The following is a 26,961-nucleotide window of genomic DNA, read 5'->3' as shown; positions in this document are numbered from 1 at the left end:
AGGCTTGGTGATAAAAGAGTCACTAGGAAGTAGCTGGGACTCACAATACAGAATAGCATTTTGATGGTAACTTCCATTGACTTCTACAACATGAAGAAAGTGTGATAAGGTCCCATGCGGGTTGGTAGGCTCAGAGAGACAGGCTACTTCCATGTTATGGCTCACTATCTTGTATTTTCAAAGTCACAATCAACAAAAAAATCTACTAGCACTAAGAAGGGAGTTTAGCAAGATCTCAGAATACAAAGTCAATATACACAAAATCAGTTGTATTTCTGTGCACTGGCAGTACATAATTAGAAATGAAGTAAAATATAAAATCAATTTTTATTCATAATAGCATTAATGAACACAAAATACAAATGACTTGCAAGATTAGTTCAACAACTATAAAACATTGCTGAAATTAAAGAGTAAGTGGAATATATACCATATTTAAGACTTGGAAGACTCAATATCATTAATATGTCAGTTTTCCCCAAGGCAATCTTTAGTTTCAATGCAATCCTAATCAAATTTCCAAAAGGATTTTCCAAAACATTAACAGGTGGACTGTAGTGGCATGAGGATGGACAAATAGACCAGTAGAATAGACTAACAAGTCCTGAAAGAAACTCACACTTACTCGGCAAATTGGTTTTTGACAAAGGCACCAAACAATTCAATGAAGTAAAATAAAGTCTTTTCAACACATGGTGCTTGCACAACCAGAAACCCATATGGGGAAAAAAATGAACCTTGACCCCTACCTCACATATGACACAAATATTAATTTGAAACAAGCTGTAGTATACTGAGACCATGGAATATGCAATAATAAAAAGAAATTAAAATATTGATACACAGAACAACTTGGATGAACCTGCAGGGAATTATGATTCCAAGGGAATTATGCTGAGTGAAAAAAAGCCAGTCCCAAAAGGTTATATAATGCACGATGTCATTTATATAACATTTTTTAAAATTTGATTTTTTTCTGTTTTTTTTCCCCCTGGCCAGGAATTGAATATATAACATTTTTAAATGACAAAATTTTAGAAATGTTGGAGAGAATAGCAGTTGCTGGAAGTGAGGGATGGGGTCGGGAGAGATCCACAGGAGGGAGGTGGGTGTGGTTATAAATGATCCTTGTATTCAGAATCTTGATCATGGTGGCAGATACACTAACCCGTGCAGGTAACAAAATTTTATAGAACTTAATCCACACGTATACACAAATGAGTATAACTAAAACTGGGGAAATCTGACTAAAATGGGTGGACTGTATCAATGTCAATATCTTGTTTGTGCTATTGTACAGTATACTATAGTTTTGCAAAATGTTACCATTGGAAGAAACTGAGCAAAGTGTACAAAAGTGTTTTCTGTGTTATACCTTACAATTGCGTGCATCTACAATTATCTCAATAAAAATTTCAAATAAAAAAACGAATTTGAGATGGATCATAGGCCTAAATGTAAAGGTAACTTTTAAATAATTTTTTGTTAAAATTTTTAGATAATTCCTAGAATTATAACTTTTTTATAATTCTTAGAAGAAAATAGGGGAATATCTTTTTTTTTTTTTTTTTTTTTCAGCAAATTATGGGTGTACATACGTTTAGGTTACGTGTGTTGCCCTTGAATAGGGGAATATCTTCAGACCTGGGGTAGGTAAAGATTTCTTAGAGAGGACAAAAAAAGCAATGAACAGAGAATAAAAAATTGATGAATTAAACTTCATCAAAATTGTAAAATTTATGGCCTTTAAAGTCACTCTGGTCACATCAAGCTGGCAGATGGGGGCAGAGTGTTGAGATTCCACATCTGATACTTAACCACTTGTACCCAGAAGTAACACTCATCACTTCCACCTTGACTGAAGAATACTAAGCAAAAGGCTCCATCTGGATGCAAGGGGTGAGGGCTGGCGGTGCCCATGTGATCCCTGACTGGGCAGCTGCCACCCAGCACGATTCCACCCTGTGAAAGGGGGCATGATACCTTCACAACAACAATACTAATACTGGCTTTAATGTCAAGAAACTTTGAAAGACACTATCTCTCTCTACAACATTCCTGAAAGGTAAGTTATATTCCCATTTAAAGACGAGGAAACAAGTTGGGCATGGTGGCATGAGCCTGTAGTCCCAGCTACTCGGGAGGCTGAGGTGGGAGGACTCTCTTGAGCCAGAGAATTCGAGTCCAGACTGGGCAACATAGAAAACCCTCATTTCTTAAAAAAAAATAAAATAAAAAATAAAAAAAATAGGAAACTGAGACTGAGAAAGTTGTAGTGTTTACCCAAGCTTACATAGGTATCCAGCCCAAGTCTGTCTGACTCTAAAGCTCCCATTTCTACTACTCCCAGCTGCCTTCCTCAGCATAAGTCACAGGAGAGACATGCTGTTACTTGTGGAGAAAAGAAAATGTTATATCTACAAGCAGAGAGGAGTCATGCTAGACAAAGATGTGTATATACGTTCTTATCATCTAAGATGAAAAACCAGAAGTTATCTTGGGAAAGACAGCCTGCTTTGGTCTATGATTTGCTCTTAAAGTGAGTAGGTTCATTCTTGTTTTACATAGTCACATCAGTTCTGAAGTGTTTTGATAAAAGAAAATGCACCTCCAGTCCAATTTGGGTCTCAGAAAGGTTTCCTTTGAGTAAACCTCCACCTTGTGGCAATAAATGTGAGTTGCAGGAAAAAATTTGTTTTTTAATCTTTCAGACTCCAAAACATCTCAGTAACCCTTAAAGTTAGAAGTTTTTGCATTAAAAGAAAACAAAACAAACAAAAAAAAGTACCTCCCTTAGGACAGATCTAATTAAAAACAGATGTCTTTTTCAAAGACTTTTGAACAAAGCAATCAAATCACTGACCCATATCATAAAACATATAAAAGATGGAAGTTTTATTAAATCAAGATGTAAAAAGCAGAGGTGACCCAAGGTAATCCATTTAGAGAAAAATCTGATGAAGTTCCACATTGTCCAAACTGTAGCCTTAAAAGCAAAAGGGATTGCTATTGATTATTACATGGGACAACAGCTGTAAAGTGGAGGTGTCCCAGGCACACTGAGGACATGTGGTTCCCCTAAATTTGTTTCTGAGGTTCAGCCTTAGAAAGATGTGAATATGTTTTGTAATAGCGACCATGTGGTAAGAAATTTAACCCTTTCAGAAAGAATAAAATTCTGTATTTCAGCGTGCCAGCAGTAGGATCTCCTAGTATTAACATCTTACATTAATATGATATTTGTTACAATCATTGAACCAATACTGATACATTACTATGAACTAGAATCCATAGTTGATTCATATTTTCTTAGTTTTTATCCAATGTGCTTTTTCTGTCCCTGAATCTCATCTAGGTTACCACATTACATTTGGTCATCATATCTCCTTGAGTTTCTCTTGGCTATGACAATTTTTCAGACTTTCCTTGTTTTTTGTGACCAAGATAGTTTTGAGGCGTGCTGGTTAGGTATACTGTAGGGTGACCTTATAATGCAATTTGTCTGATATTCTTCTCATAATTGTGCTGGGGTGATGGTTTTGGGGGAGGAGGAGCATAGAGGTGAAGTGCCATTTTCATCACATCCTAACTAGGGTTCATACTATCAACATGACTTATCACTGAGGTTGACCTTGACCACCCAGCTGAGTAGTGTTTGTCAGGTTTCTCTGTTGTAAAGTCGCTCTCCCAGTGACTCTTTCCATACTGTACTCTTTGAAAGGAAGTCACTACACACAGTCCATCCTTAAGGAGTGGCAAATAAAGCTTCCCCTCCTTTAGGGAAGAGTATTTACATATGCAATTTGGAATTCTTATGCATAGGAGATGTGTCTCTTCTCCCCCATTTATTAATTTTTTTCCTGGCTTTCACCATCTACCGACCATTTACTAAACGGTGTAATTCTAGCATACACAGATAGCAGTATCAGAATGTTAACCTAGACCTCCCGGAGAAACAGCTTTATCAGCTATAGCATAGTGCTTTTGTTGAGTTCATTTTACCTTTAGTCCTACCGACTCCGCCCATCTCCAAAGTTACTTAGGTCTGCATCTTTCCTCCTTCCACCTTCAGTTAGGCTGTTTTAAACAGCCTAACTGAAGTACAGTTAGATTCTCTTGTCACAGTCTGCCTTTCTTCCTGGGATCCTCGAACTTCCTACATGATTTTTAAAAAATGTGTACACATTTTATTTCATTTTTTGCACAGTTAAGTTCTATAGGTTTTGACAAACACATAATGTCATGTATCCACCATTAAAGTATCACGCAGAATAGTTTCACCACCCTAAAAATCTCCTGTTCTTCACCTGTAATCCTTCTCCTAACTCCCCTCCTCCCCTGACAACCACTGATCTTTTTACTATCTATATAGTTTTGCCTTTTCCAAAATATCACATTATTGGAACTATCCAATAAGTTGCTCTTTCAGACTGACTTCTTTCATGTAGCAATATGCATTTAATGTTCCTTCATGTCTTTTTGTAGCTTGATAGTTCATTTTAAAAGTTGCTGAACAATACTCCATTGTATGAATATGTCACAGTTTGATTACTCATTCGCTACTGAAGGACATCTTGGTTGTTTCCAATTTTTTGGTGATTATGAAAAAAGCTGCACTAGCCATTCACATGCAGGTTTTTGTGTAGACATAAGTTTTCAAATCAATTTGGTGACAACCTAGGATCACAATTGCTGGATCGTATGGAAAGCTGTGTTTAGCTTTATAAGAAACTGCCAAACTATCTTCCAAAGTGGTTGTACCATATTGTATTCCCACCAGCAATAAATTAAAGTTCCTATTGCTCTGTATGTTCACCAGCATTTGAAATTGTCAGGTTTTTTAATTTTAGCCATTTTAATTAATAGGTGTATAGAACTATTGTTTTCTTTAGGACAGTTACATGTCTTTATTATATAAACATTATAATATTTCTTGTGGGAGTTGGTCTTCAGTTTGCTTCTTGTTTTCACAGAATGTCAAATAGCTGTAGAAATTGTCTAAGAATGATTTATGAAACAAACACTCCCCCATCCCCACCAAAAAAAAGGGTCATTGCCTACATTTCCCAACCAGATTCCAGAGAAAAAAATACGATCTGTTTATTTGACAGTGTAATGCATAAATTTTCTTTTAAGATATAAAAAAGGGCAGACTTTTAAAATACAAATCTCCTTTTGTTTACAAAGTGCTATAAAAATTCATTAAGTATGCTCAGATGTTTATCCTTTGACTTCATATTCCAGCTTATCACAAACAAAAAGTAGCAGTACATAAAGATACTTGAACCAAATTAATCTTGCAGCAATATAATGTCAACATCATCATGAACACCTTGCAAAACTAGCTCTCCCGGTGGTACGTAACAATCTTTCCACGTTTTGCAGCTTTGAGTGTTCTTACCAACACTTCAAAGAGGTTGGCACATTTGTCATCTCAAAAGAGGACCCTACGTTTCACACTTAACCTTCCATCAGCATTTTTTGAACCCAAATGGTAAATTTTCTCCACTAAGAAGTTAACCTCATGATCCACATTCATTGCTGCCTCTCCGCCTTGTTTCCTTTTCCAAGGAACTGGAGCTGTGTTGGTCCGGACTCCCGTTTTCTCCTTCAATGTACTGGGGAGAAAGAGTCACTATTGTTTTAACTACTAATTCCCTAATGACAAATGAGGTTGAGCATCTTTTTCATATGCCTATTTTCCATCTGCATATCTTCTTTGATGAGAAGACTGTTCAGATCTTTTACCCATTTTTAAATTGGGATATATGTTTTCTCATTGTTGGATTTTGTATATTTTGGATACAAGTCCTGTATCAGATATATGTTTTGCAAACATTTTCTCTCCCACCCCACCCCCGCGTCGGCCTCCCGGAGTGCTAGGATTTACAGGTGTGAGTCACTGCACTTGGCTTGCATTCTTTGTCTTAAAGAGAACTTTTGTAGACTCCTCAAACCCTGGAGGCACCCCGCCTGGCACACATTATGCGGGTATGTAAGGGTAAAAAAACTGCACACCAGCCCTGGCAGACCCAGCAGGAGGGATGCATGGATTCAGGGATACAACTGTACAATGCGCAGAGGCATGGGGTCTTCGCCTGGGGGATTCGAAGCCTCCATACAACGACAAGCTCTCGAGCCAATGAGAACGTCTCCACAGTCCGATCCGGCCGGCAAGGGGCGGGACTCCCTCCTGCCTGTCGCCGCGTCTAGAGTCCCGGCTAAGAGACTGCGTCGGGCCCGGGGCGGGCGTGGCTTACGTGTCAGCAGGCTTTCCTGGAAGGCCTTGCGGGGTGCTGGGTCGCCATGACGACCGTGGCTGGGCCGCCTCGGACTCGGTTGGTGACTCCGGCGCGTCGAAGGCCGTGTACCTACCTGGCTGGAGATCGTTCGTGGTGGCTCGATTTCCCGGTAATACGTGGAACAGTAGGAATAACAGTCCCGTGTCCTTTTTTCGCTCGGACGCCGGACAGGCTGCTCCGCGCCGCGCGCTGACTCGGTCCTGTGCGCGCGCCCCCGGGCCGGCCCCGGGGTCGGGAGGGGGCTTCGCAGATCCCTAGAAAGGCTCTGCTCCCCCCGTGGGGTGTTCATTCTGTATCAGTGCGTTGATTTGCTGCAACTTAAAGGCACTTTGAAAAGGAATGGGGGCGGGGTGGGACATCTGTCTGAAGGAGGCTCTGGGCTTGCTGATCCGCGCGGCGGTTTGTCGCGAGGCCGCTGGGGAACGGCCCAAGCCCGCGGTAACAGGGCTCCGTCTTCCTTGCAGAGCCATGGGCAGCAAGAAGAAGGAAGTTGCCCTGCAGGTAAGCCTCAAGGGGCTCTAGCTTCCAGAACTTGGTTGGGGTTGGGGTTGGGGGGCGAGGAGGGTGGTGTGTGCGGGGGCGCAGTATAAAAGTGACCTTCTGTTTGCTAGCAGTATGTGACAGTGTTCTTAAATTTGAATGTTGTTCCCTTCCGTCTTAAAGGGAAAAAACTTATCTCAGATCCCCAGTGATGACAGATTTTTTTGTGCTCTGAAATATATATACACACAAATGAGTAGAAGTTGTTTAATACTTATAGTACTTATACAACTACGCTACCATAAAACCCAAACAGTCAATAAATAAATCTACAAAACCTAGAAAATAAGAACTAACATAATTCGATGTGACTGTTTAACTTTTTTGTTGAAACACAGTTGTAGTTTGCTCAGAGACTATAATATGGGTTCTTTTGAGTCTGGGGATGCATCTGTAACTGTGTGCTCTGTGGAGACCCAGTTTTCCCACCACTGTTCTCTTCAAACACTCACTTGTTAACAATGTCTTGAGATATGTTATGTGCTGCACATGCCATTCTTCATCTGCACCAGGGACAAGTGAATCCATAAAGCCAGCATCTGCTCTTCTTTTCTTCTTGGTCCTGGACAAGAAGTAGTGGTTGGTTCAAAAGGGACGGTCAAAACATGTAGTCATGGGCCCTGGGATTGGGAGGGAGTGCTTTATCATAAGGAGATCATCTGGGTGATCGGTAATACGGGAACATTTCAAAACAAACTTTAAAATGTTTCACAGTCTGCTGGACCCAATAGGATACATACTCCAGCTACACACTCCTCCTGGAGAGTAGGATTTTGGAGGTTTTGAGACATCTGATTTCACTCTTGTAGTCCTCAGTGGGACCAGCAATTTGCAAGTGAATTTCAAAAGCCAGTGATTTAAAAAGGAGGAAAAAGAGAAAGCAGCATTAGTTGAAGGGCAGCCCATGCTGGGTGTGGGAGGGTGGAGTGAGCCAGGGCTTTGGCCTGGAAGTGAGAAGACCTGAGGTAGTTCTTCCAGCTTCTCTTATCCAACTCTGTGACTTTGAATACGTCACATAACCTCTCTGGGCTACAGTCTGCCTACCTGTGGAATGAGGATATTGTGTGAATAATCCCTAAGGGCCTTCCAGCCTTGATATTCTAGGACTCTAGAGTGAGGAAACATTTCATATGTGAATATTGTGTGTGTAATAAATTCTAAGCACCTGGTCCTACCACTTATTGCTGTGTGAATCCTTTCCTCAACCTCCCTGAGCCTCTATATTCTTCATGTAAACCAGAGGGATAGGACATAACCTGCAGAGTTGTGATGAGACTCCTTTAGCTACTTCCTGGCTGGTCTGAATGCTGTCTGTGGTGTCTCTAATATTACTGCTTCATATAATGATCATTTCATGTGTTTATGTCCTATATCCCCTTTGGGAGTAATAAGATTTGTTAGCACTATTATTTTTTTTCATGGGTATTCCTCATATCTCTGAGTACAATGCAGTACTCACAGTATAAGTGTTACTTTTTGCTGAGGGCAGAGGGATAGTGGCCTCCTACGGGGAGTTAGCTACGCTCCCAGCAAAAAATTGGGTCCCTTAGGTAGGGGTTGTTGCAAAGGATAAGAAAATAATAGAAAATGGAAAATAACAGAAATAAAAGAATACACAGAGACGAAGGTATAGTTTTATAGATTTATAAAGATAAAAGGCAAAAAGCGGGGTACTCAGGGGACCTTGTGATTTCTCCGTCAATCACAAGGCCACGAGTGAAGTTTTACATGGGTATTTATAAGTGCAGAGGTCGGCTGTCAGGGGTAACAGATTTACATAATAACAGGTAGTTCATTTTAGGTTACGAGTATTTCAAAAGGCTTCTATAGATCCCTTAACTAACTCTGGTTACAAAAAATTTCAAGGACAAACTTCTAAGTTCTAAGATAAAGCTATTACTTAACAGAAGGGTTAAACAGAGATATAGTGGCTCCATATTTTTTTATCTAGTTATTGCAGATAGAGACAGGTCATCAGAAGTCAAGCAGGAACTGTCCCTTGGGCTAATTATTTTTAGCCGCAGGTATCTGTCTCTCAGGCAGGCATTCTTTGATCAGCTCTCATCCCATGATTCCATGTAGATCTTGCTTTGTCCTTCAAAGCAGGTGAGAACCACAGGTTGAGACCACAGTGTCACCTTGGAAAGCAGCTGCTACTGACCTTTGAGATGCCCTCCTGAGGTGGAGCAGCTTTTGATATGCAAACTAACATGTTCATATATTCTTTCAGGGCAGAGCCCTGCAGAACTTCTCAGACCATTTCTGTCTCTAATATAGTAATATTAATGTATGGAGTGACAGCCTCCCCTCTCCACTCACACTGAGGCATCTGTGTGTCACCTCTCTATAAGGTAAACCCCTTGAGAGCAGTGCCTAGGGTCTGCCAACCTAAGAACCCTCTCCTAGCCCTCAGCAAGGTTATTCGGGGTTCCTTTTGTGATTGAGACAGACAGAAATCATGGATATTAAGAGACAGTCAGCTTGAAAGATGCCACACATTCCTCATTCATTTCCTACCATATGTAGGGTTTAGTAAAGTCTAGATATTTCCCATACTATTCTGCTCTGGCCCTGCTCTTAGGAGTGAGATTCTTCAACTACCCAGAGAGTTCTGGCCCCAGAGCTGGTGTGGCTCACTCCATGACAGGGGTGGGCCACAGAGAGTTGCCTGGGCCTTACAGCTGAGCCTCGGCTGTAGGGGTGGAGGCTCTTCTGAACTCTTCTATCACTTTTCCTCAGCACTGTCATTGTGGGTCCAGGATGACATCAGTGCAACTCTCTTACCTCATTTAAGGCACCAGGGCTTTTCTTGGTTTTCTTCTTTTTTCTTTTTCTCTTACTCCTCATCTTCCCTCCTTCCACCTTCTTCCTTCTTCTTCTTCTTCTTATTTTCATAGAAACAAAAAAGAGAGGAGTATACGTCCCTAAAAAAAGGGACCTTTAATAGAGGATTTGCAGATGTTATGTGTTTCCTGCCCTTATTGCAGATAATGTATCCTGTCTTTTTAAAGGGACACAGACCTTAGCATACCTATATTAAGAACGAGTGATTTTTTTCATAGTCTTTTAATTTACATAGTTTCAAAGTAGCTCCCCACAAAAACTTATTAATTACAAAGGAAAAGTGGAGGAGCCTGACAGACTACCTGAATCCAGAGATTGAAGCGGATATCATGATAATACGGGCAGCGAATGGGCAGATGGACATTGTGTATCACCTGCTAGGATGTAACATTCCAACTAATCCAACCAGTTTCACCAATCCAAAGATGCGCAATCTGAATCTAATCAGGAGGAAACATCAGACACACCCCAACTGAGGGACTGAGGGACAGTCTACGAAATGCCTGACGTGTAGTTTTCAAAAGTGTCAAGGTTATAAATATAAAAGAAAGACTAAAGAACTATTTTGGAAATTCACTAAAGAGACTTCACATAAATCTAGCACATGATTCTGATTCGCTCCTTTGCTCTTCAGGTCATTGTGGGGACGATTGGTAAAACTTGAATGGTGTCTAAGGATTAAATGGTAATATTAGCAGTGTTTTTTCCCCCTGATTTTGATGATTGTATTGTGGTTATGTAGACTAGTGTATTCAGGGGTGATGAGATGTCAGGTTGTTAATTTACTTTCAAATAACTAAAAAAGAAAAAAAAAACCCTAAAATGTTCTTTATACTGTACTTGCATATTTTCTGTAAGTTTGAAATTACTTCAAAGGAAAAACATTATGCAAAAATATATACTATTAATGGAGAGAGCTAATATGTATTTCTCCTTGTATTTCATATCTGACGAAACCAGAACTCTTTGTAGATAAGGGAAAAAACGCAAATGAATGGCAATAAATTCAACTCAACTATTTGTGATATTGAATGAAAACACAAATTGCAAAGGGAAACCTGTAGTATAATACTATTTATGTACATTTTAAGGATACAAAACAATTTTATATACTGTTTTTGGACAAACAACATGTAAAATTATTTTTTAAATGCCTGAGAAGAGTGCACATCATTCTTAGGATAGTGGTTTTTCCTGGGGAGGGAAGCAGGAGGACAGGGAAGGAGAAAAGAAGACTGGGGAAAGAGCACAACTGTATTTGTAAGTATGTCAGAGAAGAGAGGAGAAATCTAGAGCAAATACAGTACATTTTTTCACCATCTGTGCCCTCAGTAATTCAGCCTGTGATCCTCTTTGGCTTTAGGTCAACATCAGCACCCAGGAGCTTTGGGAGGAAATGCTCAGTACCAAAGGACTAACTGGTAATTTAAAATAAAATAACTTTTTAGATCCATTCTTTGAAAAATTGTTAAATGATGTGCTGAATCATGGAGAGAAGGGCTGCAGTGAGCACTATTTTCCTCTTACCTTGAGCGTCATGAACAACAGGTGATTTCTTTGTGTCCGTGTGTGTATGTATGTGTGTGTATATGAGTATGTATGTGTGTATATATATATATATATATATACACATATATATATCTGGCTTGAACTTCAGTAAATTCAGTTCAGGAAACAAATCAGTATTGTTTTGGAGCTGAATGCCATACTCAGGGTTGTTTGGTATTAAGTAACAGAACCTCTTCTAATTACCTGAGGCACAAAAGGAGAATGTATTGGAAGGAATATGGGGATCTCTTGGAACTCAAAGAATCGAAGGAGAACCAGGCATCACAAGGGCTTGGAACCTGGGACTGTGGTCATTAGGAAACAGCACAGCCGCTGTCCACGGGCCTCCTCATACCTAGCCTCCTTGTATCAGTTATGTGTTGCTGCATAGCAATCTATCCCAAAACTTAGTGGTTTAAAACAACAATCACTTGGCCGGGTGCAGTGGCTCACGCCTGTAATCCTAGCACTCTGGGAGGCCAAGGCGGGTGGATCGCTCAAGGTCAGGAGTTCGAGACCAGCCTGAGCAAGAGTGAGACCCTGTCTCTGCTAAAAATAGAAATAAATTATCTGGACAACTAAAAAAATATATATAGAAAAAATTAGTCGGCCATGGTGGCGCATGTCTGTAGTCCCAGCTAGTCGGGAGGCTGAGGCAGCAGGATCGCTTGAGCGCAGGAGTTTGAGGTTGCTGTGAGCTAGGCTGACGCCACGGCACTCTAGCCAGGGCGACAGAGTGAGACTCTGTCTCAAAAAAAAAAAAACAACAATCACTTATTATCCCAGTTTCTTTGGGTCAGAAATCCAGGTGCCACTTAGTTGGGTGCCTCTGGCTCAGGGTCTCTCACCAAGATGCAGTTAAGGTGTTAGATGGGGGATCTTAAAGCTCAACCAGGAGCAGATTTGCTTCCAAGCTCATTTATATGGCTGTTGGAAGACCATAGGAGACCCACTTCCAGGTTCACTCATGTGGATTCAAGTCCTCACTGGCTGTTGGCCAGAGACATCGATTTCTTTCCCTCAGTATCTCCATGAGGCTACTCACAACCTGGTAACTTGCTTCCCCCAGAGCAGGGCTTTGAGAGAGAGCATAAGATAGAAGCCATAGCCTTTTGTTAACCTAATCTCAAAAGTGACATCCATTGCTTTTGCCATATTCTATTCATTAGAAGCTGGTCACTGGGTCCTGGCCATACCCAAGGGCAGGGGATTACAGAAGGGCGTGAGTACCAGGAGGCAGGCATCACTGGAGCCATCTTAGAGGCTGCCTACCACCCCTTCTTTCCCACTATTCCTTTCTCCTTCTCATTCATTATGGATATCTCTGGGCTCAATTCTTCTCTCTACAGATATGCCTGCTCAGTCTGCTTGTATCTGCTCTTATCCCTCCCCTTTCCACCCCGCCATGACTTCAGCATTCCTCATGATGCAATCTGTCTTTCCAGCCCCTTCACCTACTGTTTCCTGAGGTGTATCCTGAGCTCTATTCTCTCCTTTTTTTAAAAAATTTCATCCAAGTACAGTATATGACCTTCGAGTGAGCTCTAACATGTTTCCTGAACATGCCAGAAGTTTTTCCACTTCTTCACTTTATCCATGTCATTCCTATTGCCTGGAATATCGTGGCTCTATCACCACCTGTAGAAATCTTTCTCATTCTCAGGCCCACCTCAAAAGTAGCCTTCCTGTATGGAATCTTTCCTGACCTCTGTATGGTCACTTCTTCCTGGCAACCCCTGGGGCACTTGGGGTGAGACTGTCTCAACTCCCCCAGCACACCCCCAGCTTGGTGTGGCCCCTGTGGGCAAAGTCCATTGTGGTTTTCCCCCCAGACTCTAAACACATGGCATTGGCTTTTTCATCTCAAATCTGTAGTAGACTTGCCCAGCCTGGGGTCGAGTGGGTGCTGAATGTACGCTGATCCAGTTGTGTGGGTGTAAGTATTCCCACACTCTACTATTTGAGGGATTATACAGCCTTTTGATGGTGCCAAGTTTAACTATTTTGTCCATGTGTTTTGTCTGGGCAACTAGAACATGGCTCCAGGGTGAAACAAACCATTACTTCTGTTTCTTTAACAGTGATAAAAGCACCATTCCATAATTTTTTGAGAATTTGTTGTGTACCAGCTATCCTGCTAATCACCCTATGTGACAGTGGCTAACACCCACTGAGCATTGACCCTCTGCCAAGCCTGCTCTAGGTGGGTCAGGGGCCTTTGTTGACTGAAGACAGCAGGGGCTCCTGTCTGCTCCTTCTCATCAGGCAGTCTAGAGGAATACATATTCCCATAGAGCACGTACATATGAATGTGTGTGTGTGTGTGTACTCCTGAATAGACTTTTGCATGTTTGAAGGCAGATGAAAATGAGCCAGCAGAAGGCAAGAGTTTCAAGACGGCGTTTGACTTTGGAAGCAAATTTCTGCTAGTTCTAGAGAGAGGGAAGAGTGTGTGTGTATACACACACACACACACACACACACACACACACACACACACACACCCCATTGTCCCTACCATTCCTTCCAGGCACCTTCTCTGCTTAGCTTCCTCTCTTTCAGAGTCAAACTCTTCAAACACTTCCTCTCCAGTCCCCACCCCCCACTCCCTCCACAACCTCATGAGGTGTGCCTTTGTCCCTACCACTCCTCATTGGGAGCACAAGAGAGGGTGAGAAGCTGGTAGAAATGATGCGTGAACTACCAATACAAATACTGCACAGAGATTTTAAGCTAAGCCCTAACATTTTTGGGGGGGCATTGGAACCTACCCTTCTCAATGGGCCTGTATACAGGGCCTTCTAAGTCTTCAGGAACTTTTTTCTGGCTTGACCCAAATGCCGTTCTTGGCCTCACCCACATGACTGTCACGTATTGAAATCCAAAAATCTGTCAATTGTGAAACTCTTGTCCTCAGAGAAGCCCAGAGCCTTACGCTCTACCTGGATGCTGAGGGGGACCGAATCCCTCTCTCCTGCCCCTACTCTCCTCTTGGGGTTCTCGTTGCTCTTCTGGTCACTTGTCTTAGAGTTTCTGATTGGTACTGGTACTGGTTGGTACCCAGCCTGTCTAGAATTGAATTTGCTTTCCTTTCTCCCTGCAGCAATCTCTCCCCTGCCCCACCCAGTTCATTTTCTCTGCCAGGCTCAAAGGTGAAGTCCTTTTCACATTTACTTGATTTTCCTCACCAGTGTTTCTGCTTCCTTTTCAAGGCCTCATGGATTCCTCCATTCTTTCCCCTCTGCCCACACTGCCACCCCTGTATCTGGCTTCCCCATTCCTCCCATACACAGCTTGGTTCTCACTTTCTGCTAAATTATGCTGCTTGGCTGAACCAACCAACACTACTGAATCTGCACATCTTGCCTCTTTCTGATGGGTCTGTGGGGCTGTGGCATCAGATAACCCGGTTCTACTGTGCAGTGGTTTAAATGCGGCCCCTCCAAAATTCAGGTATTGAAACTTAATGGCCAATGTGATCGTAATAAGAGGTGGAGCCTATAAGAGGTGATTAGGTCATGAGGGATCCTCCCCTCCTAAATGGTATTAGGTGTCCTTATAAAAGGGCTTGATTGAGGGAGTTCACCCCTCTTGCCCTTCTCCTTCCCTCACGTGAGGACACAGTATTCTCCTCTGGAGGATGCAACCCTCACCAGAGAACCAAACCTGCCCGCACCTTCATCTTTCACTTCCCAGCCTCCAGAACTGTGAGAAATACATTTTTCTTCTGTATAAACTACCCAGTCTGTGGTATCTTGTTATAGCAACATAAATGGACAAAGCCATTTTGCTTGAGAATTTATTTTTTCACCTTAGGCCAGTTACTTCACTTCTTTGAGCTTTAGCTTCCTCATCTCTACTGTAGAATAATGTTAACCATCTCCCTGAGCTTTTTGAGGAAAAAGTAAAGTGGAGATGCCCTCTTTCACCTCAAGAAATATTAGCTCCCTCTCCTCTCTTGAACTTTCTGTGGATTCTCTTTGCCTGGTGAATCAGGGTGGAGGTCCTCAAACCAATTCCAGACTCCTCCAGTGACCCCTGCCACTGCTTCCCACTGCACAGCCCCCATGCGGGCTGCCCACCTGTGCCTGGCTGCCCATGCTTCACCCCACGGCTTCCCTCCTTGCCCGTCCGAGCCTGGCCCTTCCACAATGCCCAGTGCAAGTCGCCCCTCCTCCGGGAAGCCTTCCTTCTCTGGATAGTACAGAACAGTGTTAATACAGTGCCACCACTTCTGTGCTAATTTTAATAATGGCAATTTATACTGTGTTATACTGGTAGTTTCACTTGATGTGAACATTTCGAAATGTGAATCTGCACAGAGTAAAATTACAAACTGCACACTATTAAAATTGGCAGGCTTAATAAATTATAAACAATTTCTATGCTATCTCCCAATGACTGCACTGCTCTAGCTGTTGAACAGAATGCCCACCTGTGTGGATTAGGTCCGAACTCTAGGAGTGTTGAGGTCTTTTGGAAGACATCTCTCCTCCAAACTGTGGCCACCAGTATGTCACAAGCCAGCCCTTGTTGCCGCTTCATGACTGGGCTGGGCAGGCCCTGCATGCAGCCGGTGCGCAGGGGCGGGCTTGGCTTGCTTGGCTTCCCTCCAGGTCTCACGGTTCAAGACAATTAGATGATGAAAGGGTTCCCTCACACCCAGCCCTGACATGCACTACAGATAGGGACCAACGAAAAACAAAAGGTATTCAAGTTTCCATTTAGCTGTCAGTTTCACGTTCCGGGAGAAACATGTTGATTTTATAAAGTAAATAAAACTCTACTTCACCCAAAGCAAGTGGCTTTTAATTCATCAGGGGAAAAGGTGAAAGCTGTATTTATTATCCAAGTAGATAAGAGTCAGTTGTATGCTGCTAGGTCACGACAGTGACTGCTTCCTTTTAGAATAGTTTTAGTCCAATTCCAATACTCATTGAGGACCACTCTGTGGAGGCCCGACCCTGAAAAACCCTTAAGGTAAAGGAGCCTTGTTAAGAAAATGGTTTTCTGCTGTACTTAATTCATTATGCTTAGAATTCAGAATACTGAGTTCATAAGAATGAGGGCTAGCTGTGTTTCCATGCTCACTCTAATGTGATGGGGTAATAAATCCCTTTAAACCATTAAATACCTCTGCAAACAGATGTCCATTTGAGGGGGTTAGAGTATGCAGGTATAAATTTTGCCTGACGTGGTGGGCGCTGGTGCCTGCTGAACGCTCCTGCTTCTTGGTTCCACGCAGTTGTTGATGTCTATCAAGGCTGGTGTGGCCCCTGCAAACCTGTGGTGAGCCTCTTCCAGAAGATGAGGATCGAGGTCGGCCTGGACCTTCTGCATTTTGCATCAGTAAGATTCTCTCAGTAAGAAGTCATACAACATTGTAAAAAATTTTTTAAATTTTAAAACAACAAGGAATAGGAAGTGTGAAAGGCCTTTTTCAGACCATTGAAAAGACATTGGTTGTGGATTTTCTGTTGATCTCTGTCATGATACTTTATAGTTTCTCTAGATATGGAGGTCCCTACCCCTCGTCCCTACATCAGTCTTGTCTTGGGAGGTTTCTTGATGCTGTATGAAGGGCAGAAATACACATCACTCAAATGCATATTCTCCTTCTTGGCTTGGGAACACTGTTTACTGAAATGGCACTTTCAGAGCACAGGGTTTCAAGATTTCCATCCTCTGCTCCATAAAGGGAAACTTTTAGCCAACATGTACTTGGATTAATGTATGGAAATGGGACTAAATTGCAGAGAAGTTTGCAAGAGACACTGTTGGTGCATGCATGGGTTTGAGGTTCAGAGACAGTGAAGACAGTGGAAAATACACCTTACACTAATCTCTCAAGGGGCTGGACTTCAAGGACTTTGTAGTTTTTCCCTTGGGAGTCAGTTTGATGCTTCTGTAGAGTGTAGGAGATCCGTTATGTCCATGTGCAGCGGGGGGTTTATTAGAAGGCAACGTCTGAGGACCTGCACCTCAGTTGTTGTCAGTGGTGGCTGCAGAAGGACGTCAGACGGTAGAGCTCCCTTGGCCTGGTGGAGTAGCTGGGTGGGGGGCAGGAGAAACTCTTGCTTTCTCCTTGTTTGATACTTTAAGATAATGCACTGCCCACAGTTTTTCCCAATGTGTTGGCAAGAGATCTCTGCTTAGAAGGAGAAGCATGAGAGCAAGTCAGGGCTTCACCTGGGGAAGGCAGTTGGGGGGCGTGCAGTTCCCTGTGCGGATCTCCCACTGATAGGGGGAGATGCACCCACTGTGCCTGGGTACCTGCTGACAGCTTGTTTTCTTTAGGCAGAAGCAGATCGTCTTGATGTCCTTGAAAAATACAGAGGGAAGTGTGAGCCAACCTTTCTATTTTATGCAGTAAGTACATTTTCAGAATCAGAGCTATTTGATGGTTGCAAATCATTAGAGTTCAAATAGATGCATCTCACTGGCATTAATTCTCCCTGGCAGCCACCAAGAGGCCTCACTGATCCAAACAAGTGATACTGTTTTCTCTGATGCCTCCTCTAGACCGTTTTTATTACGTTGGCGACATATAGACCCTTCCTAAGTCTAAGTGGTGAAGCAGGCCCTTGCTCCCCAGGAGGCAGATAACACAGTTTCCTTGGGGTCACAGTTGGCTGGGCTAGCCTTCCTGACTGGTCGTACACAGGGAAAGAATGTGAGTCATTCAAATGCACATGCTCCTTCTTGGCTCATAAACACTCTAGACTGAGTTTTCACTCTCAGAGCACAGGGTTTCAAGATTTCTATCCTCTGCTTCATAAAGGGAAACTTTTAGCAAAAACAAATACTACTTTATGGAATAGACAAGCCCTGCATTCACCTTTATTTAATCATAAGATATAAAGATATGTTTACAGAAAGTCAGAAATGAGAGGGACTATTGAGGAAAGCCAAGTGGTATAGTGTTTTGAAAATATAATTTGGATGTCTTTGGGTGTGACATCCATGGTGTGGCTCCATGCCCCTAGGGCCCACTGTTTCACACCTGGCTTCCGAGGTGTAGGCCACTGCCAGGCCCTGATGGCAACTGATTGATGTAATACTCCTGACCCAGACCAGCTCCCTCCCTGTACAGTCAGGGAAACTGCGATCTACTCACCCAGGTCTCCTGATGGCCAGGTCAGGGTTGTTTGGTTTGGAAAACTTCTGCTTCCTGGCCTCAACACTGCAAGTATTACAAATTGGAAGCTTATGATAAAACATTATTTGAGCTATGACTTTTAGTAGGGAGACTGAAGTTATACAGTGTAAGAGGATTGGGGCGGGGAAGGGAGGGAGAAGTGGGAAGAAGATCAGAGATGAGCGTGGCCCCAACCACACTTGACATCAGAGCTCAGTTGCAGAAATGGGATCGTTATCATGATGGTTTGATTGCTTGAGCCTGTAGCGATTAAAGCATATATCATAGTCAACCGTGTGAGAACATGAGCCACCATGTCTAACCCTATTGTGGTCCACTGAGGGATAGGATGGAAATGGAAGGAGGACCCACTCTGCTTGAACTTCTCCATCTCCAGATGCACTCCTTTGTTAGTAATACATATAGAGACTTTTGAAAAAGTTAAAGCAGAAAACTCATGTTCACCCCAAACACCACCTCCACTGTGAAGTCTTCCCTGACCACCCCAGATGGTGCTGGGAATTCTTGCCTCAGCTTTCAAGCACCTTGTAAGTTCCCCTATTAAAGCAATTATCTTATTGTAATTGTTTCTTTGGCATGACCACCTCTCTCCCCATTGCGCTGCCCCTTCATGAAGGCTTCAACTATGTCTTTTCGTGTTTAGTGTTTATATTCTCTGCCTCTGCCTTGGTGCTTGGCATAGGAAGTGCTCAATAAGTGTTTTTTGAGGGAATAAGCCACGCGTAAGCCACATGTAGTTACTCACAACTTATTGTGCACTGCTCCTCCCTTAACTAACTGTGGGTTGCTTTGCAAGGAGCAGCATGGAGTAGAAAGTAGAGATCAGAAAAAGAAATCATTGTAGAAACAGGAGCAGACCTGAGGGCGTCCTTCCAGGGGAGGGCAGCAGAGGTGAGCACCCCCCACACTGGAAGTGGATGATGGGGGTTGTGGGCCTGGGGTCGATGGACCTTGACCTTGGGCACATTCCTAAACACTTTTGCTGTCTCTTGAAAGGGATTAATATCTGTGAAGAGGATTTCATGTGATTTGTGATGTATTCTAGGGAGGAGAACTGGTGGCTGTGGTTAGAGGAGCAAATGCCCCACTGCTGCAGAAAACCATCCTAGACCAGCTGGAGGCTGAAAAGAAGGTGCTGGCTGAAGGCAGAGAACGGAAAGTGGTAACCAGAAGTCACTTCTAAAAGCAGCAAACTCATAAGTGGTTGTAGGGCAAGGCTAGCAGTCCCCACCCACGACCTGATTTTCCTAGAGAGTCCCACCTGCATCTGTCCCTCATGGAGGGCCTCGGGAGAGCACACAGTGCTCACGGTGATACGTGTGCATTTTGAAGCCACCTTTTAAAAGTCATCCCTTTCATCCAGAGCCCTTTAACTTTATTTACCCGTTTTCTGTTCATCCCCACGTCAATCTTAACAAACAATGAATTCAGAAATGAAAATAAAATTGTGGAATTGAGTAGTGGGTAGGAGAATTCAGCTACCCAAGCTCCTCTCAGCCTAAGGGTGAAATCTCTCCTGGTAATCTACCCCTCACATTTCTGAAGGTTTTACCTGTGAATCCAGAGGGTTCATTTTTTAAATTTAGAAATTAAGCTCTGACATTATTATGAGAAATAGAATCGGCATAGCTTGTGATTTTAATAAATTATTTCCATAACATAAGACTGCAAGTTCTTCACAAATAATTGGCTGCCTTTGAAATTGATACACCTTAGGTAGAGAGGTATTTCCTGGTGCTTTGAGCATCTGCCAAACTTGCCTTAACATTGTTCAGTGTTCATTATTTAAGTTTTTGTACTCGATTACAAATAACAACACCCCATTTTTATAAATGGATTAGAATCAAATTGTATTTTTTCCCCAAGAAAACTGGCAGTTTTCCCCCAAGAAAGAAAATTGCAAACGTTTACACTTTCATGTGCCTCCTCCAGGGGAAAATGATCTTTCTTTACTACCTCTTTGCACTGTGTAGCTCTGTAGCCAATCTTTTAATATTTTCTTGCATTTCAATTCTTTCTTTGCCTTGTCAACTCTGTCTCTACTTCATGCTTGTGAAAAGAGGCAGAATGTAAAACTTAAGCATGGATTTTGTCTTCTAGCTCTCTCATCCTCCACCATCACCCAACTACCAAAAACGATCTTGTAACATTTGCAAGACTGAAAATTTTGACCTTCTCCTCCTCCTCCTTCTTCTTTTTTTTTTTTTTTTTTTGGCTCTGTATTTTGGACCTATACTTTTTGGATTTCTGCAGGTTTTTGAAGGTTTTAGTAGTAATTTTAATTAGCTAACTACTTTCTGTTCATGACCAATTTGTACCAGATTAAAGATGAGGCTCTTTCTGATGAAGATGGATGTTTTTCCCATGGAAAGGACATTGGTGAAGATGAGGACCTGGGTGAGTACAGAACCAGTGAGCAAGGCAAAAAGGCAAAGCAGACTCAGATTGGATATGTGTTTTAAATATATGAATAATCAGTTTTTTCAGCAATCTAAACTCTGGAAAGATTTTTAATGGTTCATAATCCCCCTGTTTGGGGGGTACATAAGATAATTTGATACATTGATATAATCAAATCAAGGTAATTAGAATAGCTGTCACCTTAAATATTTATCTTTTCTTTATGCTAAGAACATTTGGATTACTTTCTTCTAGCTATATTGAAAGGTACAATAGATTAATGTTGACTATAGTCGCCCTACTGATCTCATAAACACTAGGCCATGTTTCTTCTGTCTGCATATTCGTACACATTAATCAACCTCTCTTCATCTCCCCCTGCCACTTCCATTTCCCAGCCTCTGATAACCACCAATATATTCTCTATTTTCTTAAGATCCACTTTTTTAGTTCCCACATATGAATGAGAACATGCAATATTTGTCTTTCTGTGCTTGGCTTATTTCACTTAACATAATGAGACCTCTAGTTCCATCCATGTTGCTGCAAGTGATAGGATTTCATTTTTTATGGCTAAATAATATTCCATTGTGTATACGTACCACATTTTCTTTATTCATTCTTTCACTGATAGTTGCTTAGGTTGATTCCAAGTCTTGGCTATTGTGATTAGTGCTGCAGCAAACATTGTAGTACAGATATCTTTTTGATATATTGATTTCCTTCCTTTTGGATATACAATTAGTAATGGAATTTCTGGATCAAATGGTAGTTCTATTTCCAGTTTTTTGAGGAACCGCCATACTGTTTTCCATAATGGTTATACTAACTAACATTCCCACCAACAGTGTATGAGGGTTCTCCTTTCTCCATATCCTTGCCAGCATCTTTTATTCCCTCTCTCCTTCATACCAGGCTTCCTGAACCTTGTCCACACTCTGGGCCACCTTCACCTTCCACTCATGCCCCGCCCTGCTGCAATCTGGCCTCTGTGCTCACTGCTCCCTGAAATGGTGTCCACCAGTGGCACCCGTGACTCTCTTGGTGTCAAATCCAATGGGTAGTTTCCAGTTAATATCCTGCGGGCCCTTTTCACAGAAGGGGATGATGTTCACAGTGTCTTCTTAAACCTTTTTCTTTTCTGGTTTCTAAGATGCCGTGATTTTTCTTGTGTTCCTTCTACATCTCTGGCCTCTCCTCAGTCTCTCCTTCACTGGCTTCTTTTCTTATACTCCCCTTTCAAGCTGGAGCTCCCCAGGCCCATGCTTTGGTCTCTTCTCTTCTCACTCTATACCTCTAGGTGATTTCATTCATGAGTGAATTTATAATGGAATTTGTTGTAAGAATCTCTTAAAAGTCTAAGTATTCATAATAATAACATGTTAGAAATAGTAATCATAGAAAAAATTAACAGATTTGTTGCTTTAAATGACTTACACCTTTGTAGTACATGTGTTTGAGAATTTCAGAGTAAAAAACCCCCCTTCAGTGTAGTTATCATCTTGTTTCATAGCAACACAACCAGTGTAAAAGTTGAGAAGCAGAAAATAGGTGATGGGGGAATGCTGATTCTGTGGAAAGTGTAGGTAAGTCACCAAGGCCAAGTTCATGTAAGCAGGGGGACAGTGGAGATGGGCTCATGGACTAGACACAGACCTCCCCACAGCTAAGCAGGAGACTCTGATCCCACGGCCCCTCCCTCATTGCAACAGCTGATTGGACTGGTGGGCATGGGCCCAAGGGCAGTCAACCAGTAGGCCTCGGCTCAAACCAATGAGCTGGCTAATCTGGCTGCTCTCAGGAGAATTTGAACTGAGACAGAGAGGACTGAAGCTGCAGTTTGGTAGTATGTGCTGGAGGTGAAAAGTCATGAAAAGTCATGTAGACTCAGGGCCTGGGCAGCCATTATTGGCCACATGGCAGGAAAGGTGATAAAAAGCAGAGGCAGAGGAGCCAATAAGTGACAGGAGAACAGGGCAGATGGTAGTTAAAGGCTGAGCATCACGAGAGGGTGATAAGAAGGGATGAGGGTGGCTAGGTCTGTGTTGCCTCCATTCCAGTGGCTTCTCCCACTGCCTCCTTCACTGCCCCCCTCTCCCCAGCCCAACTCATTCAGTCGTTTTGGGGCCTTTGCTTCCAAGCAGTCTTTCAGCAAGGGCCTTCCCCATGCTCCCACTACCTGACCTTCCCAGGTTCATTGAGCCAGTCTTTGAGCCTCTCACAGCCAGGTTGAGGATAAGGTCTGGAGCCAGACTGGCACAACCACTAGAGTCCAGACTTGCAGGGACACAGCTAAGAGGCCAGGGGAGGGAAGCCTGGGAGCCCAAGCTTGTGCCTGGCACTTGGTGCAATGGAGTCTTGTGTAGAGGCTACGTTGTCCCTGCAGATGGCCTCCTGAGAGCCCCAAACACCAGCATCTAACAGCACTGTTCTTTGGCTTCTTTAGTTTCCTCAGAGAAGGCCTGTACCGTGGCGATCATTAAACCAGATGCAGTGGCCCATGGTAAGACTGATGAGATTATTATGAAGGTAAGAGAGACACTTACCCTGCACGACTGTCCTCATGTTCTCTGCGGTGGACAACAGGGAGGAACCCTGGGCAGTGGCATTCTAGTGTTGAAAGAAGACTTTGAAGGAGTTGTAACTCAGATTCCATTCAAGTAAATTAAAATGTTAAATCTGATTGGGGCATAAACTGTGGGCATGATGGTCTCCACAGCTTTTAATGTTGCCCTATCTTTATTTTTTACCTTTCAACTAAGTGACAAATAATAGAATATTATTAGAATGTATGTAGAATCTATATTGCCATAGAGTAATAAATGCTATGATGAAAAGATAAAGCAGGATGAGAGGGCAGAGATGGCAGGAGGAGGCATTATATTGTGGGTGGTCAGGAGAGGCCTCTCTGAGGTGAGTTGTGAACTGGCAGTGAGGAAGAAGCCATCTGGAGAATTGTGTTTCAGTCGGAGGAAATAGCTAGTTTAAGAGCCTGGAGGCAAAGAGGCCAGTGTGGCTCTCAGAGAGGAGATGAGGTTACAGATAGGTGTGTTGGGGAGTGGGGAGTTTGAGTTTGGCTGTGTCCTGCACACGATGGTGGACATTGAACCTGGGCTGGTCTGACTTTGGAAAAGCCCCACCTCCCTGCATCCCCTCAATGCGGATGGGTTCCTGGCCCTGATCCCTCCTGGCTGCTTCACAGTTGGGAGGCTGTCAGCATTTTAATTATAGCTCCCAGTTCTCAATGGTTTACAGCTCAACCATAACACAGGCCCTGGGCAACACGTGGCACCTCTAAGTGGTTTACTTGCTCACCATTTCTATATTTACTGCCATTTAATGCTTGTTGGCCAAGTTTTCAGAGAGAAAAAGAAGGAGAAATTACAGGGCAGCAGGGAGATGGTTAAGTTTTGTGTTTTTGGTTTTGGTTTTAAACACACAGACCTATTTTCAGTTGTTTTCTGAGATTATTTCCCAGCCCTTAAAGGTTACAGGGCAGCTGTTGGTGTAGTCTGTGACAGTGCTCCCTTCTAAGCAAGAGAGCGGAATCCCTTGCAAAGCTGCCCTCTTCTCTTTAAAGTGTATGGGTGCTTCCTGGTGAGAGAGCTAGGTTTAAAGGATACCCTGTGCTGAGTGTGTGACTAAGGGACAAAGGAATCAATTACTTAATATTTTACATGATATGGGCTGGGCTTCAGGCCAGGGGTTCCCACCCCCTCTGCCTGAAGATGGGATCCCCTCTGAGACCTCCTGCCAAGGGCTCTGTAGGGCTTCTCAAACTTTAGCGTGTCCATGAATCACGTGGGGAGTGTGCGGAAATGCAGCTTCTGATTCTGTGTGTGGGACTGGGGCGGGACCTGATATTCTGCATTTTCAATCAGTTCCCAGGTGCTGGAGATGCAGCCAGTCCAGGAATCACACTTTGAGCAGCAAGGATTTTGACCAGCGCTGTCCAACTGAAATATTATGTAATATAAACCATGCATGTAATATAACATTTCCTAGTTGCCACATCAAAAAGTTAAAAAAGAGGTGACATTAAATTTAATAAGATATTTTATTTAATCTAATTTATCCCAAATAGTATCATTTCAATATGTAATCAATATAAAATACTGAGATATTTTACATTTTTTTCTGTAGTAAGTCCTTGAACTCAGGCGTTTGTTTTATACTTATAGCACATCGCAGTTCAGACTAGCGACATTTCAAGCACTTATGTGGCTGGTGCTTCCCGGTTTGGAGGGTGCATATCTAAATCTGGCTCGAATACCTCTGGTGATAGGGAGCTCATTATCTTCTGGGAAGTCCACTCAGTAGCTGCATGATCTGAGTTGGGAGTTGACCAACTCAGATGGGAAGACCCAGCTTCACTATCTGGGTCCCCAAGCCAATTGGTATTCTCCGTGCGTCCAGGACCTCACATCCTCTGCCCTCAGATAGGACACAGCAGCCCTGAAATGGCTTCTGTGGTTGTTCTTTTTTTTTTTTTTTCAGCATATTATGGGGATACAAATGTTTAGGTTACATATATTGCCTTTACCCCACCCGAGTCAGAGCTTCAAGCGTGTCCATCCTCCAGATGGTTCGCACTGAATCCATTAGGTGTGGTCTTAATCTCTCCTTTTCTTGTTGAAGAACCTGGCTCAGAGACTCTCAGTGATATCCTCAGGGAGACCCAGCCAGGAGATGGTAGAGCTGGGACTAGAAGTCAGGACTTTGAAACCTCTTCTCCCTCTGCTGTAAGAGGCTCTGGTTCCTCCAGTGAGACATGGTTTCAGAGGACCTTCTAAGTCCACTCACACTCCTGCAGACACGCCTACTTCTATTTGTGTGGTCAATTACACATTTATAGATTTGCGTATGTTGAACCATCCTTGCCTCTCTGGGATGAAGCCCACTTGGTCATGATTTTTTTTTAATAAGCACCTGAATTCAGTTTGCTAGGATTTTATTGAGCATTTTTGCGTCTATATTCATAACAGATATTGGTCTGTAGTTTTCTTTTTTTGTTGATTCCTTTCCTGGCTTTGGGATCAGGGTGATATTGGCATCGTAAAACATGTTGGGGAGGATCCCTTTCTCCTCCATGTTGTGGAATAACTTCTGCAGGATAGGCATCAGTTCTTCCTTGTATGTCTGGTACAATTCAGGTGTGAAACCATATGGTCCGGGACTTTAATTTTAGGGAGATTTTTTATTGCTGGTTCAATTTCGGTACTTGATATTGGCCTGTTCAGGAATTCTATATCTTCCTGATTGTGCCTGGGGAGGCTGTGTGTTTCTAAGAGTTTGTCCATTTCCTCCATGTTTCCAAGTTTATGTGTGTAGAAATTTATATAGTACTCATAGATGATATTTTGTATTTCCATGCTATCAGTTGTAATTTCTCCTTTTTCATTCCTGATTGACCTTATTAGAGTCCTTTCTTTTCCGCTTCTGGTTAATCTAGCGAAAGGCATGTCAATTTTGTTTATCTTTTCAAACAACCAACTGTTTGTTTTATCAATCTTCCATATACCTTTTCTGTTATCAATTTCATTTACTTCTGCTCTGATCTTGGTTATTTCTTTTCTTCTGCTGGGTTTGGGATTGCTTTGCTCATCCTATTCCAGTTCTTTGAGACAATTCATTACATTGTGATCTTCCCATCTTGTGGATATAGGCATTTATGGCTATAAGTTTTCCTCTTAGGACTGCTTTAGCTGTGTCTAACAGATTTTGATAGGTTGTGTCCCCTGTTTCATTTAGTTCTAAGAATGTTTTGATTTCCATCTTAATTTTCTCCTTAACCCAATAATCCTTCAGCAGTAGTTGTTTAGTTTCCATGACTTTGTGTATACATACATGTTTCTGTTGGAGTTAAGATATATATTTTTATTAGCACAAAGGTACATCACAACTTTAATTATCTAAAGGCCTTAATCAAGCCTGTGGCTTCACAATAACCAGCCCTCCATGTCAGGTGTTGATGACAGTGACTCAAAAGTTACATTTGGGATTGGGGTCTTTGTGAAGTGCAAATTCTGACTGGCTTTTAGAAGAAGCCATGACAAAGAGGAGTCAGTTTCTATCTCTAGTATTTTTTGTTCAATAAAAATCCATAGTCTCAAAATATGAAATTCTTTGTGCCTTGATTTACTAAAGCATAGCAGAGCCCCAGCCTGA

General features: G+C 42.5%; 1 protein-coding gene and 1 pseudogene across 1 annotated transcript in view; one reads left to right on the top strand and one right to left on the bottom strand.

Moving 5' to 3' along the window:
* Nucleotides 1-5,291: 5,291 nt before the first annotated feature.
* On the bottom strand, nt 5,292-5,539 carry LOC105826098 (annotated as a pseudogene).
* Nucleotides 5,540-6,363: 824 nt separating this feature from the next.
* Nucleotides 6,364-26,961, top strand: part of NME9 (NME/NM23 family member 9) — a 39,638-nt gene continuing 19,040 nt past the window's right edge. Inside the window, exons 1-8 of the mRNA XM_012663431.1 lie at nt 6,364-6,411; nt 6,767-6,803; nt 11,050-11,107; nt 16,480-16,583; nt 17,532-17,603; nt 19,439-19,555; nt 20,715-20,790; nt 23,240-23,433. Of these exons, the coding sequence (XP_012518885.1) occupies nt 6,771-6,803; nt 11,050-11,107; nt 16,480-16,583; nt 17,532-17,603; nt 19,439-19,555; nt 20,715-20,790; nt 23,240-23,433 (654 nt within the window). The 5' untranslated portion in view covers nt 6,364-6,411; nt 6,767-6,770. The remainder of the gene's footprint in view (nt 6,412-6,766; nt 6,804-11,049; nt 11,108-16,479; nt 16,584-17,531; nt 17,604-19,438; nt 19,556-20,714; nt 20,791-23,239; nt 23,434-26,961) is intronic.

This window comes from Propithecus coquereli, unplaced genomic scaffold, assembly GCF_000956105.1.
Source record: "Propithecus coquereli isolate 6110/MARCELLA unplaced genomic scaffold, Pcoq_1.0 Scaffold12, whole genome shotgun sequence".
NCBI classification, from domain to species: domain Eukaryota; kingdom Metazoa; phylum Chordata; class Mammalia; order Primates; family Indriidae; genus Propithecus; species Propithecus coquereli.
The sequence above is the reverse complement of the archived record's forward strand: the minus strand, read 5'-3'. Positions and strand labels throughout refer to the sequence as shown.